At 38.4% G+C, this 19,864-nt stretch overlaps 1 protein-coding gene across 1 annotated transcript in view; it reads right to left on the bottom strand.

Moving 5' to 3' along the window:
- The window catches only part of LOC126356263 (eukaryotic translation initiation factor 3 subunit A), a 60,444-nt gene extending 41,750 nt beyond the window's left edge, over positions 1–18,694 (bottom strand). Inside the window, exons 1-3 of the mRNA XM_050007104.1 lie at positions 18,095–18,694; positions 13,747–13,943; positions 5,500–5,648 (exon numbers count right to left, since the gene is read on the bottom strand). Coding sequence (XP_049863061.1) covers positions 5,500–5,648; positions 13,747–13,943; positions 18,095–18,143 — 395 coding nt within the window. The 5' untranslated portion in view covers positions 18,144–18,694. The remainder of the gene's footprint in view (positions 1–5,499; positions 5,649–13,746; positions 13,944–18,094) is intronic.
- Between the last annotated feature and the right edge of the window lie 1,170 nt (positions 18,695–19,864).

Here is a 19,864-nt window from a genome sequence, read left to right as displayed (position 1 = left end):
GAAACTTTTACCATTTCACACAATATGACTATTACAAAAATTGAAGCAATTACAAGTTGGAAATAACACACAAAAGTTGAGAGCAATGAAGTACTTATGAGGAAAGTTGCTACAGGTTTGTGTGTGTGTGTGTGTGTGTGTGTGTGTGTGTGTGTGTGTGTGTGCCTGTCAACAATTCAATGCTAGTGATATTCACCAAGTGGTTTCCTTTACTCCTAAATTAACTGCATTCTACCAGAACTGTCCTACTGAATGAAAATAAGTTTTAAATTAAAGGCTGTGATGAATTAACATGTGAATGCAAAGAGTCACTCAATATGACCATGAGAGTCTGACTGAAGATAAAGTAAGAAGAACTTTCAAGATAGCAATAACAAACCGTTTTGAGGCTTTGAATGAAGGAGATACTGTGGTAGATCAGAACTGGAAGGTGATTGCAGAGACCATTAAAGAAACAGCCCAAGAAGTAACCCCGAAGCAAACTAGGGGAAAAAGAGTGTGGTTCAATGAGGAGTGTGAGGGAGCTATCAGAAAGAGACAACGGGCCAAACTACTGTGGATACAAAGCAATATGCAAGAAGAAGAAAAATCGAAGTTTGAAGAAACACGACGGCAGACCCAAGTCACATTGAGGAACGCAAAGAGAAAATATGTAAAAAGTATCACGGAGGAAGCTGAACAAGACTTTCATGGAAATAGGTATAAAGAACTTTATAGAAAAGTGAAAAGTTTTAAAGGAGGGACATACCATCAACACAGATTCATAAAAGATGGCAATGGAAGAATGTTAACAGAAGATCAAAAAATTGGAAGAAGATGGATGGAATACTTCAGAGAATTACTTAACTCTGATGAACCAACCGAACTACTTGAGTTTGATGAACCAGTAACAGTAGACCCAGAATATCCTCCACCCACCATTGAAGAGATAAGGAACCAGATTAAAAATCTTAAGAATGGTAAAAGTCCAGGTGAGGACAGTATTCCTGCTGAACTTCTCAAGGCTGGAGACGAAATCCTTTGTTTCAAAATCCACAAGCTAATCGAGCAAATTTGGGTAAAACATGAAATACCAGAGGAATGGAAGGTAGCTGTGATATGCCCCATATATAAAAAGAAAGACAAATCCGTATGTGACAACTACAGGGGCATAGCGCTACTCAACAGCTGTTATAAGATCTTCTCCAATTGCCTATTAGAACGAATAAAACCTCTAGCAACAGACATAATTTGAGAATACCAAGGAGGTTTCCAGGCAGTGCGATCAACCACGGACCAGATTTTTGTCCTAAAACAGGTCTGTGAAAAAATGTACGAATACGGACGAGAGATACATCTCCTGTTTGTAGACTTCAAGAAGGCTTACGACAGTATACATAGACCTAACCTGATTAGAACTATGACAGAGTTTGGTATACCAAAGATGTTGGTCAAACTGGTAGAGGTATGCCTAAATGACACAAAACTTAAGGTTAAGGTAGGCAATCAAATGACAGAAAGCTTCCAAGTTGTAACAGGATTACGCCAAGGAGATGGGCTATCACCTGTCCTCTTCAACCTGGCACTTGAGAAGGTAATGCGGGATTTCAACAAAGAAAACATCAAGGGCATTCAAATTGGTAATGAACACATTACATATCTGGCCTATGCAGACGACATTGCACTATTAGCATGCACACAAGAAGATCTGAAGAGAAGTATCCAGACCTTGGAGTTATTGGCAGCTAGGATCGGTCTACAAATTAGCTCTGAAAAGACAGAGTATATGACCATAGGAAGAAAGATCCAGAACTCTCAAGATTTAATTGTGAACACCACCAGGTATAAACATGTGAAAGATTTCAAATACCTTGGATCATTTTTTTACAGAAGTAACATAAACTGGAGCAGAGATAAAAGCACGACTGCAGGTGGGAAACAGATACTATCACTCTCTAGGCCCTATATTAAAATGCAGAAGTGTCTCTCAACAACTAAAGCTACGGTTGTATAAGACATTAATAATGCCAGTAGTACTTTATGGTTCTCAAACCTGGAGCACTCGAAAACAAGACCTTAAGCGACTGCTAACATCTGAAAGGAAAGTCCTCAGGAAAATATTTGGACCAGTCAGAGATCAGACTACTGGAGAATGGAGAAGACACCATAACACTGAATTAGAAGAGCTGTACAAAGGGCCTAACATCTTGGGAGTGATGAGAAGCGAAAGACTGCAATGGGCTGGACATGTTGTTAGAATGGAGGCAACAAGATGGCCCAAAATCACAATGGACTGGATCCCGTCAGGCAGCAGACCAGTGGGAAGACCTAGAAAGAGGTGGATCAATGGAGTGAGAGAAGACCTGTTGCAGCTGGGAGTCACGGAAAACTGGAGACAGATAGCAGAAGACAGAGACAGATGGAGAGCTCTAACTGGTGGCGCAAGGTCCTCTGGGCCTGATCGCATGAATGAATGAATAAATGATGAATTAACATAACATACTCACATGCCAGAATATCAAAACAGGTAACAGTTGACAGTTCAAAAAACATATGGACACAAAAGAAAGAAAACAGTGGGACAAAAACATTAACAAACGAAATCATTAAAATGACTATATAGTTCTAAAATGGCTGAGATGCACTGACAGCCTGAGAAATACAGATACGAATAAATCATGGGAAGGAGAGTGCTGTGCAAGAATAGAGAAGCAAAATGGCAACAAAATTATTATTCATATCCGAATATTTCACAATAAAGCAAAAAACAGGTGCTATGTTGATCACAATATTGACATATGTAACAGAACAATGGTTGTAAGTACTTAACAAGAGATGAGAAAAGTAAAACATTTTATTACCACCAATAATACTATGAAATGGAGCTTTTGAAGTGACCTGTAACTGAAAACAACATAACATATTGGTGTTTGTTGCATGCATTGATTCCAAAGGAGCAGAAATGTGGAAAGGGAAATGAGGACGAGTATCTATGTTTGCATGAATGTTACCAATTGTGCAGTATGAAGATACTAAAAGTGAATATTATTCAAAGAATTCTGCACGAAAGGGGATGTGACTTTCTGGCAGCAAAATAAGGATGGTAAACATTACAAAGATGATAACCTTTCGGCGTACAAGAGCAGGAACGGCTTTTTGCCACAAAAGCGATTTATATGGTAACCTAATGATGTTAACTGGAGCCAACTTAGTATATATGTTTATATACAAATGAAATTCAGTGGATATGGCCATTTAGTGGAGTCATAACTTGAAAAAAGGAAGTTTGCCTGAGGCAACAAAGTGACATGGAGATGGGTGATCTGAGGCATAGGGGTAGGATAATAATAAAAAAAAAATACTTTCTCTGGTTTTACCTCACTGGGAAAATCATACTTCTAACCATTACAAAGACACATTTTTCCACACAAAATAATAATTTCAGCGTGTTTCTGGTCTTACCTGGTTTTACATGTATGGATGACGCAAAAAAACAGTTACATTTAAAATCTACATAGATATTTACATCACAAAAGGCATTTGGTCTGCAATTAGAAGCTCATTCAACAGCACAAACCATTGTGACAATGTTTGACAGTTACCTTAACATTTTTGCTGCTCCCACTGTTTTCAATCCCAATAAATGAAGTTGCATCATCGTTATCATCATTTCATTATGTAAATTTTCCCATCATTGGCAGGGTCTTTCCCAAATGTTTCTTCCACTCCTTTAGCTATCTGTCTCTTAGCCTTATCTTTACTATGTCTCTTTCCATCATCATCTGTAACCACTTTGTTTCTTTGTCACAACAGTTATTGTTACCACAGACTGAAGTCACCACATAGCCCAAGGTTTTGGTTAGAATCAGACAAAAGAGTTTACATTAAACTGATGCCACCACAATTGTTTTTCACACTAATGCAGTAGCTGCTGCACATTACTGACTACTGTTTTGCAAATACATTACACATTCAAGGTGTACTTTATCATCAGAATTCAATAGAACTGCTGCTACCAGATACCCTTTTACATTCAGCTCTCCCTCACTGGTTACTTACAACCAGCTATTTGTGCATATTCTTGCAATCACAGGGACTGGCATCAATATTTCTCCACAAAACCACTTAAAGAGCATAACATCTATTCTTCACTTACCCACTCTTGAAATACAAAAGGTAAATAACTTGTACTTGTTTATCAAATTTGTTGAAGAGTCGTTAGTACCTAATTACGTAACTGTAAATGACGGCACATAATGACATATAAATTATATAGCTACGTAACTATGAGTGTCAATTCAAAGGTAAGGTTTCCCTATTTTTTAAAAAACAGAAAGCACTGGTTATTTCACAGCCATTTACATTGATTTAAAGCTCAAACATTAATATATTTCTCTATATAATAGCCGTTTCTATTCAGGCATTTTTGGATTAAGTGGTAATCACTAGGGGCTGTATGAGCAGGGGTGGGGGAGAATTACAGTCCAGCCAAAACTTATTAGGAGGTCCTGAGTTTGATTACAGATGAAGGTTCGAGTGTTGTTATGAGGCAGCATCAATGCTTTGTTCAGTTTTCCTCTATAGTGGCCCTGAATCACACACCAGAGTTCTCTTAGTGCATCACAAACCTGTCTCAGCTTATCATCACTCCAGAAGATGAGTCATTCAGCAATATCCCTTACAGTCCCAAAACACAATAGCTATCACTCTGCCAGCAGACTGCTTTTGTTTAAAATTTTTCAGCTTATGTGATTATGGGTGGAACCACGCCATTGTTAAGTTTCGGGTGTGAAATGAAACAGTTACATTTTGGTGCCCATAACGACAGATTCCAAGAATTCTGTCCTCGTCTCCAAATTATTTGAGAAACTGTTTGACACAGTCAACACACTGCTGCTTGAGGTCTTTTGCAAGCATTTGTTGGATGCTTCACATGCAAACCTAGTGATATGCCAACTTTTCAGACAAAATTCTCTCAACTGAGTTAATAGATTGTTACACTTCAATTTTTGATCATGTTTCTCTCGACCTTTTCAGCAATCTCGTCTGAAATGAATGGTCTTCCACACCAATCATAATTGTGGAAGTCCATGTGGCCAGTAATGCACACCTTACACCATCTGCAGACACGTTGAATGGCCACACATTTTTTGGCATAAACTTCACACAGTTGACTATGTTTAAAAACCTGGTAACTGCACAGCTTCCACACCTGGCAGTAGTGACAAAAATTTCCACTGCAGACGATTGCTAGGCGAATAGTGAATGGCGGAGAGAAGCAAGGAATGTAGGGATTGAGAGTGGGGTCAGTTGCTGTGCACAGCACTGTTGCTGGGTTTTGCCAGACACCTCTCCCAGAGGATCTACCGCTTTGGGAACCCTACCCTACTTTTGAATCAACCCTCTTACTTTACAGGTGAATTTACATCTTAATACTTAGCATGAAAGTGGTGTATGGAACAGGCAGTTAATGACAAAAAATATTAATTCTGTGGCTACAGATTCACAAAGTAAAATTACCTCAGGAGTATGCTCTCCGGTGTAGCCAGCATATCAAGATCATCAATGTCTACCACAGCTTGCTGTGACTGCTCACGGGCTGATTCTGTTCTCTCCTCAGCTGTTCTCAAATATCCGCGAATCACATTCTCTAGTGAAGAAACATTTACCTGAAAAGAAAATATTACAGTAAGTACAAATTTAGAGCACATCAATGAAGTAATTACAGCCAGAACACGAGCTCCGACTGCAGAAGGACAGTGCAGGAAAGAAAATCGGCAATGTCTTTTTCAGAGGACCCATCCCGGCATTCAAAGGGAAACTACAGAAAGCCTTCATCTACAAGTCTGAAAGGGAATTGAAACCCTGTTTCTCTCAGATGGTAGTCCAGTATTTTAGCCAGTGCCCCACCTTTGTGGGTACAGAGGTGGCATGTGGGTTGCTATGAAGTAAAGAGTTTTATCAAAATTGTGAATAAGGAATGAAGGACTAGCTAGGACTGAGTACATTACAACTTCATGGAACTCACAAGAGATTACAGAAATAAATATTACTCCTACAGTCCCAAGCAAGAGTTATAAAACATAATATCATAGCTGTCCTCCTCACAATCAGTCACAGTAATTATGCCAATAATTACAAACTGTGAAAAGTATTAACAAAGCACAAATACTTTTATGCACACTTTCACAGTTATCTTGGTGTAAGACATGTGAGAGGAGAACTAGGAAACTTAAGTCAATAACGTATTTGCAGACTAGATACTGCAGAAAATTATTCAAGCTAAAGATCAGCAGATACATCACGACAACTAAAACCATTGCTATTGCTATTCTCTTTACATTTATTAACCCCAAACTGTTATTAAAGATAAGTACAGAAAATTTAGAGCTAGTTATCACAACTCAAGGCTTTTTAAGGTGTTCTCTCTAGGTAATGCTAGATATAAAAGAAGTGAGTAGAACACTAGCAAAAGGAAGTCTTTATGTGATTAAGATTTGTAGCCAAATCAAGCAAAATACACACTTCATCAATATACAGGTTGGGGCAGTGTACTGATTGACAAAAAGCCATGATGGAGCAAAATTATACATTGAAATCAGTAGGGTACAACTATAAATGAATTTTGTGAGGTGTCAAACAACAAATGCACTGTTGCAGCCAGTTTCTGAAGTTCCAAGAAAACATTGATTTCAGAATGTGGCCTACTTCAAGGCATATTGCATGCTTCGAGATCCATAGGGACCTGGTTGATGTTTATACATCTCTCTCGGGGTAGCACCATAAGAAATAGTCACAAGAAGTTAAACATGGTGAGCGGTACAGATTGTGGAATGGAATGTCACCATATGGGGAGATAAAGCAACAGGACACATTTTCCTCAACACAGTAATAGAATTTCTAACAGTGTGCGCCATGGCACCATCCTGCTGAAACAACATTAGTCCTAAATCCACCTGCTGAAACGGTGGTTCAAACAAATTGTTAGAATATGTTGACGTAACATTCAGAATGGATGGTAACAGCACGGTCATTCTCATAAAAAAGTAAGACCCAATGATGCATTCACTATTTATTGCACACCAAACTCATTTCTCACTGTGTAGAGTGCCCTTGTGAATTGCCCTAGGGTTCTCTCCACTCCAGTGATGTATATTCTGCTTGTTAACACACCCAAAAACGTGTAAGTGCAAGTCATCACAAGAAAATCATGTGCATCTTGAGCAAAGTTTGGAATCAACATTTCACAAACCTGTAATCAATTTTGTCAGTATCATTGTGATAGTTCCTGAACAACGACCATCTTGTACGTGTTGAAGGTCTTCGTGGAAAATCTGATGCACAGCACAATTAGAAAGTGTTATGGTGGATGCTTCCTTGAAAGCAGAATGCTTTGGAGATTGCCAAATCAACCTCCTAAAAGCATTTCAAGGGGGGGGATTTGATGATGAGTATGACGACTACGTTCAGTCTGTGAGGCACTCAACTGCGCAGTTATCAGTGCCCGTACAAATTCCCAATCTTTACACAGTCCAATCTCTCCACTTTCATGAACCATGATGGAATGATGAGGACAACACAAACCCAGACCCAGGCGGAGAAAATCCCCAACCCTGCCAGGAGTCAAACCTGTGATCCAGAGGCAACAACACTAGCCATTACACCACAAATGACAGACATGATGAGTATGCACCGCATGCTGTACTGAGACAATAGACTGGTTTTGGGGAAAAGGACATTTTGACAGCAAAAGCATACGGTTCATTCAACCAAGCCATGTTTGCAAGTGCAATGGCACTAAGGGAAAACTTCCACTGCTATTGCAACGTTTGAGACCATCCCAACCCTGCCAATACCTTCCCTCCCGTCACAACATCATTTCGAAAGCAAGCGTATTTCCCTGCCCCACCCTGTATTTGAGGATCATGTTCCTGTGAATCCCATGAAAGATTGCCAAGCACTGCTATGAGACAATGGAAGTTGCACATACTGATAAAGTACCACAGACACTGATGAGGTTTGACATCCCATGACATGGAATTTCAAATGAAATAGAATCAACCTTTTAACTCAAAATCATGTTATTTACCAATGGACCAAATAATGCGAACTACCTGAGACGCCACTAAAGAGAAACAGTCTGTTGAATTGCCGAGAATATAGCTTATAGGCTCCACAACAGTAAACTACACTGCTGACTACTACAGTGGTAACCCCAATTGGGTAGTAGGTCTCAAACTGGGTACATTCTTTAGTAAATAAGGGTCTTTTTACACACGAGATGCTCCCTTTAACTACAGAATCTGCTAGAATAGTTTAACGTACAAGACTCAACAGAACTATAAAGAATCCCAGCAGACTTTTACAAATGACAATTTTGTAATGTAGAATTGGATCCTAAAGCACATTAAAATGTCACAATTTATAGTTCTACACAGAGAAAGCATGGCTATATTTTCATTTTTCCTATCTTGGGCCATAAAATTTGACAGTTCCTCCCTTTCAATTACTTTATCTACTTTAACTACTCCACACAATCATTCCTAGCACACTTATTCATCTGACACAATAACTGTAGACTCTGACCATGGAACATGCTTGTCATATTCCATGAACAAAACTGCCCAGATTATGTTTTTATTTAGCTGTAATTATTGGATTTGACCAAATTATCTCATCTCCAAATCAAAAACTAAAATAAAGGCTGAGAATTAACTATTACCAGTGTTGGCTGATCCACATCACTGGTTGTAAAGAGATGCACTATTTGACACTGGTTGCAGCAACCATCATCTTGTATTTTGGTTTTAGGTATGGAGATGATGTAGTTTGGACAAAATTGCCAATTGCAACATAACAACTGAGGTCTGAACTTATATTTGTAAAATAATACAGGTAGATCACTTCTATCTCCTAACACTATGTCACTGTTCTGCAGGCTAGACTTAACCCTCTCTTGACCAGTGGGCTATGTGTGTCCCACATACAAATTTCTTTCCATGGGTTCACAGGGATATGAGTGACATATCTGTAATGTGGTGCAATCTAGTTTTGAAGGTATCAACAGTTTGGAACCAACAGGCTCACTGTTTGGCACCTAATACACAAGATATCGTTTAATCATATCAGTTGTGTCTTATGTTTTGGCAGTTTTACGTATTTCTTTCCTGTCTGCAATAGATACACTCAGTAAAGGTACATGTGGTCTTTTTTACACTGTTTGCTACAAATGTACAGATTTGTGCACATATCCATAGAAAAAAAGGCTTTTAAATTTGTTAGATATTTTGCCTTATAACCAATGTCTGTAGAGAATTTCTGTGTGCTATTTGTTCATACTTTGTCTACATTGTTACATTTATTTATTTATTTCATTCAGTTCTGTAATCTTATTTTTTTTTCTTTATTTGATATCAAATGGGAAAATTCGTGGTTTGCTTTTTCTGAAGAGTTCTCGACTTGTCCTCCTCTATTTCTCCAAGCGAAAAGCTGCCTTACAACATTAAGGTGAAGAGAAAGCTGGTTACATCTTCCTCCACTGTTACAGTTCCACACAATGAAACAGTTCAGTACTGCTGTCCACAAGAAAAAGATGATACCACCATCTGAGTGACCTACTGTTAATAGCATATCTTTCTCTCTATTGATCGCACCAGTCTGTAAATTTGTACTCTGCTATGGATGTTGGGTAGGTTCTACCTGATCATGTACCACCAGTATTTTATCTTGTGATTAATCTCATATCTTTGGGTGGGGAGCAGCTGACAGAACTGTAAGTGGTTTATTATCTTGCCATTTTACTGCTGATACACACCCTTCTGTTTGGATGATGATGTGCAATTGACACACCTTCAGAAAACAGAAGCAAGAGATATGGAAAAAAATGTTAAGCTGTGATTACATAAATCTGTTTCACATAATAATGGTACTTTCTTCTTTTTACAGATCCTAATCCCCAGTAAAAAAATTATTTGAAGCGGGCACGTATGTCCCACTGGATGCGAGGAGGAATAAATGTCTGTTGTTGTTTTCAGTCCTGAGACTGGTTTGATGCAGCTCTCCATGCTACTCTATCCTGTGCAAGCTGCTTATACTCTCAGTACCTACTGCAACCTAAATCCTTCTGAATCTGCTTAGTGTACTCATCTCTCGGTCTCCCTCTACGATTTTTACCCTCCACGCTGCCCTCCAACGCTAAATTTGTCATCCCTTGATGCCTCAAAACATGTCCTACCAACCTATCCCTTCTTCTAGTCAAGTTGTGCCAAAAACTTCTCTTCTCCCAAATCCTATTCAACACCTCCTCATTAGTTACGTGATCTATCCACCTTATCTTCAGTATTCTTCTGTAGCACCACATTTCGAAAGCTTCTATTCTCTTCTTGTCCAAACTAGTTATCGTCCATGTTTCATTTCCATACATGGCCACACTCCAAACAAACACTTTCAGAAACGACTTCCTGATACATAAATCTATATTCGATGTTAACAAATTTCTCTTCTTCAGAAACGCCTTCCTTGCCATTGCCAGTCTACATTTTATATCCTCTCTACTTCGACCATCTTCAGTTATTTTACTTCCTAAATAGCAAAACTCCTTTACTACTTTAAGTGTCTCATTTCCTAATCTAATTCCCTCACCATCACCCGATTTAATTTGACTACATTCCATTATCCTCGTTTTGCTTTTGTTGATGTTCATCTTATATCCTCCTTTCAAGACACTGTCCATTCCGTTCAACTGCTCTTCCAAGTCCTTTGCCGTCTCTGACAGAATTACAATGTCATCGGCGAACCTCAAAGTTTTTATTTATTCTCCATGAATTTTAATACCTACTCCAAATTTTTCTTTTGTTTCCTTTACTGCTTGCTCAATATACAGATTGAATAACATCGGGGAGAGGCTACAACCCTGTCTCACTCCTTTCCCAACCACTGCTTCCCTTTCATGCCCCTCGACTTTTATGACGGCCATCTGGTTTCTGTACAAATTGTAAATAGCCTTTCGCTCCCTGTATTTTACCCCTGCCACCTTTAGAATTTGAAAAAGAGTATTCCAGTCAAAATTGTCAAAAGCTTTCTCTAAGTCTACAAATGCTAGAAACGTAGGTTTGCCTTTTCTTAATCTTTCTTCTAAGATAAGTCGTAAGGTCAGTATTGCCTCACGTGTTCCAACATTTCGACGGAATCCAAACTGATCCTCCTCGAGATCCGCATCTACCAGTTTTTCCATTCGCCTGTAAAGAATTCGCATTAGTATTTTGCAGCTGTGACTTATTAAACTGATAGTTCGGTAATTTTCACATCTGTCTGCACCTGCTTTCTTTGGGATTGGAATTATTATATTCTTCTGGAAGTCTGAGGGTATTTCGCCTGTCTCATACATCTTGCTCACCAGCTGGTAGAGTTTTGTCATGACTGGCTCTCCCAAGGCCGTCAGTAGTTCCAATGAAATGTTGTCTACTCCGGGGGCCTTGTTTCGACTCGGGTCTTTCAGTGCTCTGTCAAACTCTTCACGCAGTATCTTATCTCCCATTTCGTCTTCATCTACATCCTCTTCCATTTCCATAATATTGTCCTCAAGTACATCACCCTTGTATAAACCTTCTATATACTCCTTCCACCTTTCTGCCTTCCCTTCTTTGCTTAGAACTGGGTTGCCATCTGAGCTCTTGACCACGTGGTTCTCTTCTCTCCAAAGGTCTCTTTAATTTTCCTGTAGGCAGTATCTATCTTACCCCTAGTGAGATAAGCTTCTACATCCTTACATTTGTCCTCTAGCCATCCCTGTTTAGCCATTTTGCACTTCCTGTCGATCTCATTTTTGAGACGTCTGTATTCCTTTTTGCCTGCTTCATTTACTGCATTTTTATATTTTCTCCTTTCATCAATTAAATTCAGTATTTCTTCTGTTACCCAAGGATTTCTAGCAGCCCTCGTCTTTTTACCTACTTTATCCTCTGCTGCCTTCACTACTTCATCCCTCAGAGCTACCCATTCTTCTTCTACTGTATTTCTTTCCCCTATTCCTGTCAATTGTCCCCTTATGCTTTCCCTGAAACTCTGTACAACCTCTGGTTCTTTCAGTTTATCCAGGTCCCATCTCCTTAATTTCCCACATTTTTGCAGTTTCTTCAGCTTTAATCTACAGGTCATAACCAATAGATTGTGGTCCGAGTCCACATCTGCCCCTGGAAATGTCTTACAACTTAAAACCTGGGTCCTAAATCTCTGTCTTACCATTATATAATCTATTTTATACCTTTTAGTATCTCCAGGGTTCTTCCACGTATACAACCTTCTTTCATGATTCTTAAACTGAGTGTTAGCTATGATTAAGTTGTGCTCTGTCCAAAATTCTACTAGGCGGCTTCCTCTTTCATTTCTTAGCCCCAATCCATATTCACCTACTATGTTTCCTTCTCTCCCTTTTCCTACACTCGAATTCCAGTCACCCATGACTATTAAATTTTCATCTCCCTTCACTACCTGAACAATTTCTTTTATTTCATCGTACATTTCTTCAATTTCTTCATCATCTGCAGAGCTAGTTGGCATATAAACTTGTACTACTGTAGTAGGTGTGGGCTTCGTATCTATCTTGACCACAATAATGCGTTCACTATGCGGTTTGTAGTAGCTTACCCGCATTACTATTTTCCTATTCATTATTAAACCTACTCCTGCATTACCCCTATTTGATTTTGTGTTTATAACCCTGTAGTCACCTGACCAGAAGTCTTGTTCCTCCTGCCACCGAACTTCACTAATCCCCACTATATCTAACTTTAACCTATCCATTTCCCTTTTTAAGTTTTCTAACCTACCTGCCCGATTAAGGGATCTGACATTCCACGCTCTGATCCGTAGAACGCCAGTTTTCTTCCTCCTGATAACAACATCCTCCTGAGTAGTCCCCGCCCGGAGATCCGAATGGGGGACTATTTTACCTCCGGAATATTTTACCCAAAATGATGCCACCATCATTTAATCATACAGTAAAGCTGCATGTCCTCGGGAAAAATTACGGCTGTAGTTTCCCCTTACTTTCAGCCGTTTGCAGTACCAGCACAGCAAGGCCGTTTTGGTTAATGTTGCAAGGCCAGATCAGTCAATCATCTAGACTGTTGCCCCTGCAACTACTGAAAAGGCTGCCGCCCCTCTCAAGGAACCACATGTTTGTCTGGCCTCTCAACAGATACCCCTCCGTTGTGGTTGCACCTACGGTATGGCCATCTGTATCGCTGAGGCACGCAAACCTCCCCACCAACGGCAAGGTCCATGGTTCATGGGGGGGGGGGGGGGGGGGGGGGGGGGGAATAAATGTCTAGAACCATTAATTGCTCCTTGAGTACAGTGGGACTTGTGATGGCCCACTTAATTATAAAACTACACATAACAATCTAAATTTAGAAACAGGGCCTGACTCTGCATTTATTCCAAAAGCAGGAAACACTTTTTTTTTTTCCTTAACAATATTATGAGAAATTTTAAATACCAGCCCTTCCCTTCCATCACAATTATATTTTACCTTTTCTGCATTAGCTCTCTTTGCATTCAATTTTTTACAGCAGTATTCATGAAAGTAACAAGAACTTTCACAATGAGTAACAACTGATCATCATGTATGTATATGTTTTCGTAATTAAACACATTATATAATTTTCATACCAATGACAGAATGGGACTGAAGTAAGTAAACTCTGAGTTGTATTTCATTACCATAAACATAAGTATATAAAAGCTATTAGAGAACACAACACTTACCGACTGGAACATATTTCGGTACTGGAATAACCCTTCCTTTGCAATGTGTGATTTCTTCAGCTCGACACACAGGTCCAAATATTTGAACATGATTGGTTCCAGGACACTCTCGCTCCAATTGTACGCCCATTTTTTATTGCGAAAAACTTCATATAAAGTATCTAGCGCCCTTGCTGGCTTTCCGACTTCAATAAATTCTGTAAAAAAAGGAGAATTTTACAATACCTTTTTACTAATACAAAGTGTTATGCATTATCAATATGTAGGGAACCTCAACTACACAGTGCGCAGAGAGACTTAGGGAGAGTGTAGTTTTCACTAAATGTGCTAATACCACATGCGACATAAGAATTATTAACATATAATGTTAAGAAATAAATGTAACTTGAATCTATGTAAATTTCCCCATTCAGCACTACAATGCTAGATGGGAAATTGATTCTTAGTGATCCTGCTGGGCATACTTCCAGGAAAGTTGCCCCCCCCCCCCCCCCTTCAAAAACTACAACTGCTCACTCTTTTCTTTGCCTACAGACAACTGCTGCCTTGTCTTTCCAGCAGTTGGGTTAACTTCGATGTACTAGAAAGTGGCTCCATTATTTTCACACATGAAACTAGTCAATAGGATTTGTGATGTTGACTGTCTGGCTTTGAATGGCACATTAATTTTGGCAGAACATATTTGGAATTAAGTCACAGTGGTTACTAACCCATAGTGTTGGTCAGGTCCAAGTTAGACCTGAAGCCGATATATTTATTGTGGGGGTGGGAACATCAACATGTAAGATATCAAAAGCAGTCAGTGAAGAGTTCAAGTAGTGATTCAAGAGAACCACTATGACAGCTCCTATGTTTCTGATATCACTAGTCAAAGCTAACAGCTTGTATTGCTGACACATTTGGGGGTCAGCAGAACCGTCTGATTCCACTCGCCTGCTGGCCCATGACATAAGGGTGTTGAGGTGTGTGACGTTTATTACGACGCGGAGTTTGAGTTGGTTGTATTTGTAGATGATGTCTTCTTGTGATGCCCCCCCCCCTTCTCTCTCTAATTTTTTAGGTGTTTTGATTTTGTTTTTTGTAGTTGTAGATGCGGTTTTTCGTATCAATAGTTATGATTGACCAATATACCTCAAGGGAAATGGCGGATTCCAATTTTCGTAGTTTTCTATGTAGGTATTGGTGACTGGGTATCGGCAGATGTGGTCAAGGGAAATGTCTGATTCCAATTTTTGTAGCATTTGCCGCAGATGTTGGTGTTTCGGTATCGTCAGCAGCTGTTGATCTATGTAGATCAAGAGAAGTGTCCGATTCCTGTAGATTTTGTAATTCTTTTGTTTGTCATTTTGTGTTTTGGGATTGTGGTGTGTGCGTGGGTTTTATATATATATATAGCTTGACCCCTCCCTAAAACCCCCAATTTCCTGCAGTTGCATCTTTAGTTTGATTGTATTTTTGAAGGGATATGTTATTGTCTTATTTATGTATTTTCGTGTTTGTAGCCGTGAGTATGTAGTTACATCACAGGCACCATATTGGAGACACTTAGAAAAGCCACTCCCGCCATATCGATGCAGTCATGGGTTAAAGCAGGTGGGTGGAATCTGATACTTCCGTTATCCCCACATTTGTAACCTTTGAAATATATGACAAATGATGGATGTGAGCAATATATAACAACAGTCTATATCTTATTTGATACTGAAGCGGCCAATTTTCTTTCTCCTGCATAACATACAGTCAGGACTTAATATCTCATTGATATGGATTGAGGCAAGAAATCAATCATATGTCCTTTTCGAGGGAACCAGTCTGGCATTTGTATGAAAAGATTTTGGGGAACCAGCAAAACTAAAATGGTTGAAAAAGGATTCAAATAGGTGCCCTCCTGAAAGCAAGCTCTATATAACACTGCGCAGACTTTTGTCGATAACATGCCCCCTTCCCCTCACAACATATTCAATGATTTAGCACCAAAAATAAAACACGTGAAGTCCAGTGCACACTGATGATATACACATGCTGATTTCTATTAACAACAGTAAATCACTGATCCTTTAAGGAATCTAATTCCCATGTACAAAAGACCACCAAATTTCTGATTACTTCATAAACAAATTAATGTGTTGAATATCAGAAGTTAAGCATACAAATGAGGGGAAAAAAGCTTTGAAATTGTGTTTAAACTTTGTTAGAAGACGCTAAGTGCTCTATCAAACACTGGATGAGTACACTATGGGTAATTTGCACCCTGTTTTACACAAATGTTAGTGTTTCGCTCATATCAATGTTTGTGATATATTTCCTGAACTGTGTGTTGTACTAATGATACAATTTTGTAGCTGCATTCAAAAGTATATGTGGACATTGTCTGCAAAATGTGTTGCAAAAAGAGTAAGTTGTAAAAAAGCATTAAATTAAAATGTCATGTTTGATGTGACAATTTTACTGGATTACCAATGAAAATACAATAAATGAAACTTTTTCCCTGTTCAACATTATCTGGGGAAGGTCAACAAGAAATAAGATTCATAAAAATTTGCAAGTCACTAAGTGCTTTCATTCTCAAATAGTGGATGAAATTAACCTAGGGAATTGGTGCACAGTCAGTTATACTGCTCTAAGACATGTACACCAAATCTTTTTTTTTTTTTACTGTGTTAAACATCAATCTAAATTCAATCGATAATGATACAAAATACTGAAAATCAAATTTCTGTCGCTCCCCTGGAAGCAATCAGATAAGCAGTTATACAGGTGGGCTAAACACACAAAAATTTCATCAAATATGTTGCTCAACAACAGCAGTCAGTACTTTTCTTACTTCAGCACCAGAAAAATGTACTGTTCTTAACATGAGATTTAATGCATATCATGCATGTTATCAGCAAAGGTGACCCTTTAGTAAGGGATCGCTTTCAAAGCAAATACAGCCTACATTAATGTGTGTGAAATTTAAAGATTCTTTTCTACTTCTCAAATATTTCACCTTCTTTCGTGACCTGGATAAATATTTTTTTCATTTAGTATTTCATTCTGAATATAAGTCCTACCTTTCGTATCAATTACAATATAGCTAACCGGGCACTTGTCTATACTTTTTGCACACAGTAACAAGTCTATAAATTAAACACTTACTTATAAATATTGTTCAGTTTCAGTACTATTTCTAATAGGTTAACTAGAGTTCAAATGAGCCAGGAAGAATAAAAAAAAAGCTGTAACTAAAATGAAGCAGTAAATAAGAGGAAAATAAAACTTCACTAATTTCCAGAAGGCATTCACATATTCAATATTTTTAAGAATGTAGTAAGAGAAACAATACTATGGAATGAACATTCTCAGTAACTCTGCCTTGCTATAAATTTCTGTTCCTTAACTGCACTGCTGTTTAACGACCTCTATGTCAGTGGCATGTTAAACACTAATTTTCCTTAATAACACAGGCAATGGCAGGAATTAAAACTTTTTAAAACTTCTAGTAGAAACGCACATTACTGTATCTGATATGTAATACATTTGAATTATAATTTAAAATAAAATAAAAAAATGTACTAACAAGAATGGTCATGTGAACGTTCCGTGCCTTTAGCTAGAGACCGAATTTTTTTATGTTCCTGAAAAATCTGGGCATGAACAAATGGCCTACCAAACAAACGTTTTTTTTTTATTTTTTAAAGAAAAACTTCCACAATACCCTTAACCATATTGACAAGATTCAAAGGAATTTGCAACTATTTACGGATCTGTGTTACATGATGAGACACCGGAAGACAGTGGTGCAAAGCGCAAACAGCTGAATTATTTTCTATAAACTGAGATTTTAGGACAGTGCAATACCTATCTCATTCACACATTAGCATCGTAAAGAAAACAACTTCTTGTATTTGTGTCACTGAAAGTATGTCAGTTGTGCCTAAAGCGGGTTGATCCCAATAAATTAGGCTGTTGTCTATTCATAATATTATGCCATTCCTTCGTAATTTGCTGAAGCTCAACCATCTGCCGGAAAATGCTCACAAAAAAGATAGAAATGTAATGCTCCGAGTGAAAAAAAAAGCGATTCGAGTGGAGATATATATGGTCAAGAACACAAAAGAAAAATATCAATAACGCAGATTTATGTAGCTCGGAAATGAGCGTTTTAATAGTAACGGCAGCATGCACTGTCACATACTTGTTGACGACAGCTGTTCACTTTTTCCTATACTTCCATCAGCAACATTATAGAATTGAACGAATATTTAAACAAGGAATACAACAGTCTTGAAATATTGTTCACTCTAAACATAATCAGCCGAAGAACTTAAAGAAGGCATGCCATCCATATTGCGAAAAATTCACTTACCATTAGCTCGTTTAAGAGCGTTCTCAGGTCTTTGCACGTATCGTGCCATTTTCGAAGATTAGTAATCTTCTTTTTACATAGGAATTAACAAACTGTATTCGTAAAAAACGTGCAATTTAATGCAAAAACCCGTCATACACCACAACCCAACCACACGTTGACCTACACAGGAGAGGAAGGGAGCCAAAACCACGTGACGTCACGAAAGCGCTATAAGTATCTGTTTTACAGTACTGATTTCTAAAAAGGCTTAATTTGACTCTTATGGGAAACCGGAATATTATAATATACGCGAAAATTTGTCTGTCTGTAATTGAAAAATGACACCAAAACTACATGTACAACTATTACGTGTAATCATTAGATATGTATCACACGAGTAGTTTGTCTTCCGGTACGGAATTGATGATCTTTAGTTTTCCATTTTTAATCAAAGAAGATGATGTGTTGAAGTAGAGTCGCACATCACCAGAGACGGGCTGAGACACAGCAGTTAATTATTCAGCGATCCGTGCACATGATACGTGCGCAGTGTGCAGTCAGATCATAACGTGTGGGCAGTGGATATGCCTTATGCGCCGATATGAGATGTGAGCAATCCTGGAAGTTGGTCTTGGAGGTTTGTTTCAAATCTGTGAACGCAGATCATATCTACAAAGACAAGTCATGCGGTGGGGACCAACCGAATGTCACAACCATTTGTTTATTCGTAACGGCAATGAAGAATTACCTTAGTTGCTACAGGTACAAAGACAAATACGTGAAACAAGAAAAAGTTGGCATTGTATGAATACTTGTGGGGGGATATGTGAACAAACATTTTCCAGCGTGCAAGATACGATGTGCAGAGTGCATTAAACTCTGTGGAATATACATGTTTCCTATTTGTTGATGGGGCAACGTAATACAATTTGGCAGTCAAATGTATTAATATGTGTTCTGCCAATAAGGCATTACTTTATTTTGTCCCTTAAATAGTCGTTACCTATCATTTAGCTGCGTTAATCTGCATAAACTACAACAATACTTTGACGTGCTGAGCCATACTGTGCTGTTTTGGTTGCATTTTGAATAAATGTATTATTATATTTCCAAAATGTCTAGGATTGTTGAAAAAAGTATTTGGTCATCAGCAGCAGTAATTTCTTGGTATTCATACACATAAAATGGAAGAAACCCAACTGATCGAAAAATGGACTTTTTCCTGACGGTGGCGAATCTCAAAAAAGACTGGTAGAAGTTAACATGTCTGATAGATCACACCTGCATAACTTTGGTCAGTTTGTTTTAAACTGAAACATATTTCCCATGAGGTACTATGTAACAAGGAGAAACAGTTTCATGTGTTGTTAAAAATCAAAATGTTCTTGAAATATTCCACTCTTGGTTGGATAGGTTGCTTTGCAGAACAGAGATGAAAATACACACACACGATGAAGAAAACTTCGCGCATTCGAGCTTGGTAGTGCGAGTCCACACATACCAGCAATACGAAAATGTCTGTCACAAAATTTCACCTTACACATGTCTCCAGAAGTAAATGATAGTTAAAGATTGTCAAACTAGCAACACCATAGTCACATGTACCGTAAATACCTCTAATAGCAGATACAAATAATGCTGTGCAGTTGGTAGAATGGATAGCGTTTTCATTTAGCATGCAGGAGGTCGAGGTTTCGATTCTGGGTCGAAGCGTATTTGTTTTTAATTGCCAATTTCATTCTGCTATATAATATAGTAGTATACACCATTTCTTAAACCATATCCATC

Source organism: Schistocerca gregaria, chromosome 3 (assembly GCF_023897955.1).
Source record: "Schistocerca gregaria isolate iqSchGreg1 chromosome 3, iqSchGreg1.2, whole genome shotgun sequence".
NCBI lineage: Eukaryota > Metazoa > Arthropoda > Insecta > Orthoptera > Acrididae > Schistocerca > Schistocerca gregaria.
Note: the sequence above shows the minus strand (reverse complement) of the source record. Positions and strands in the feature narration are given on the sequence as shown.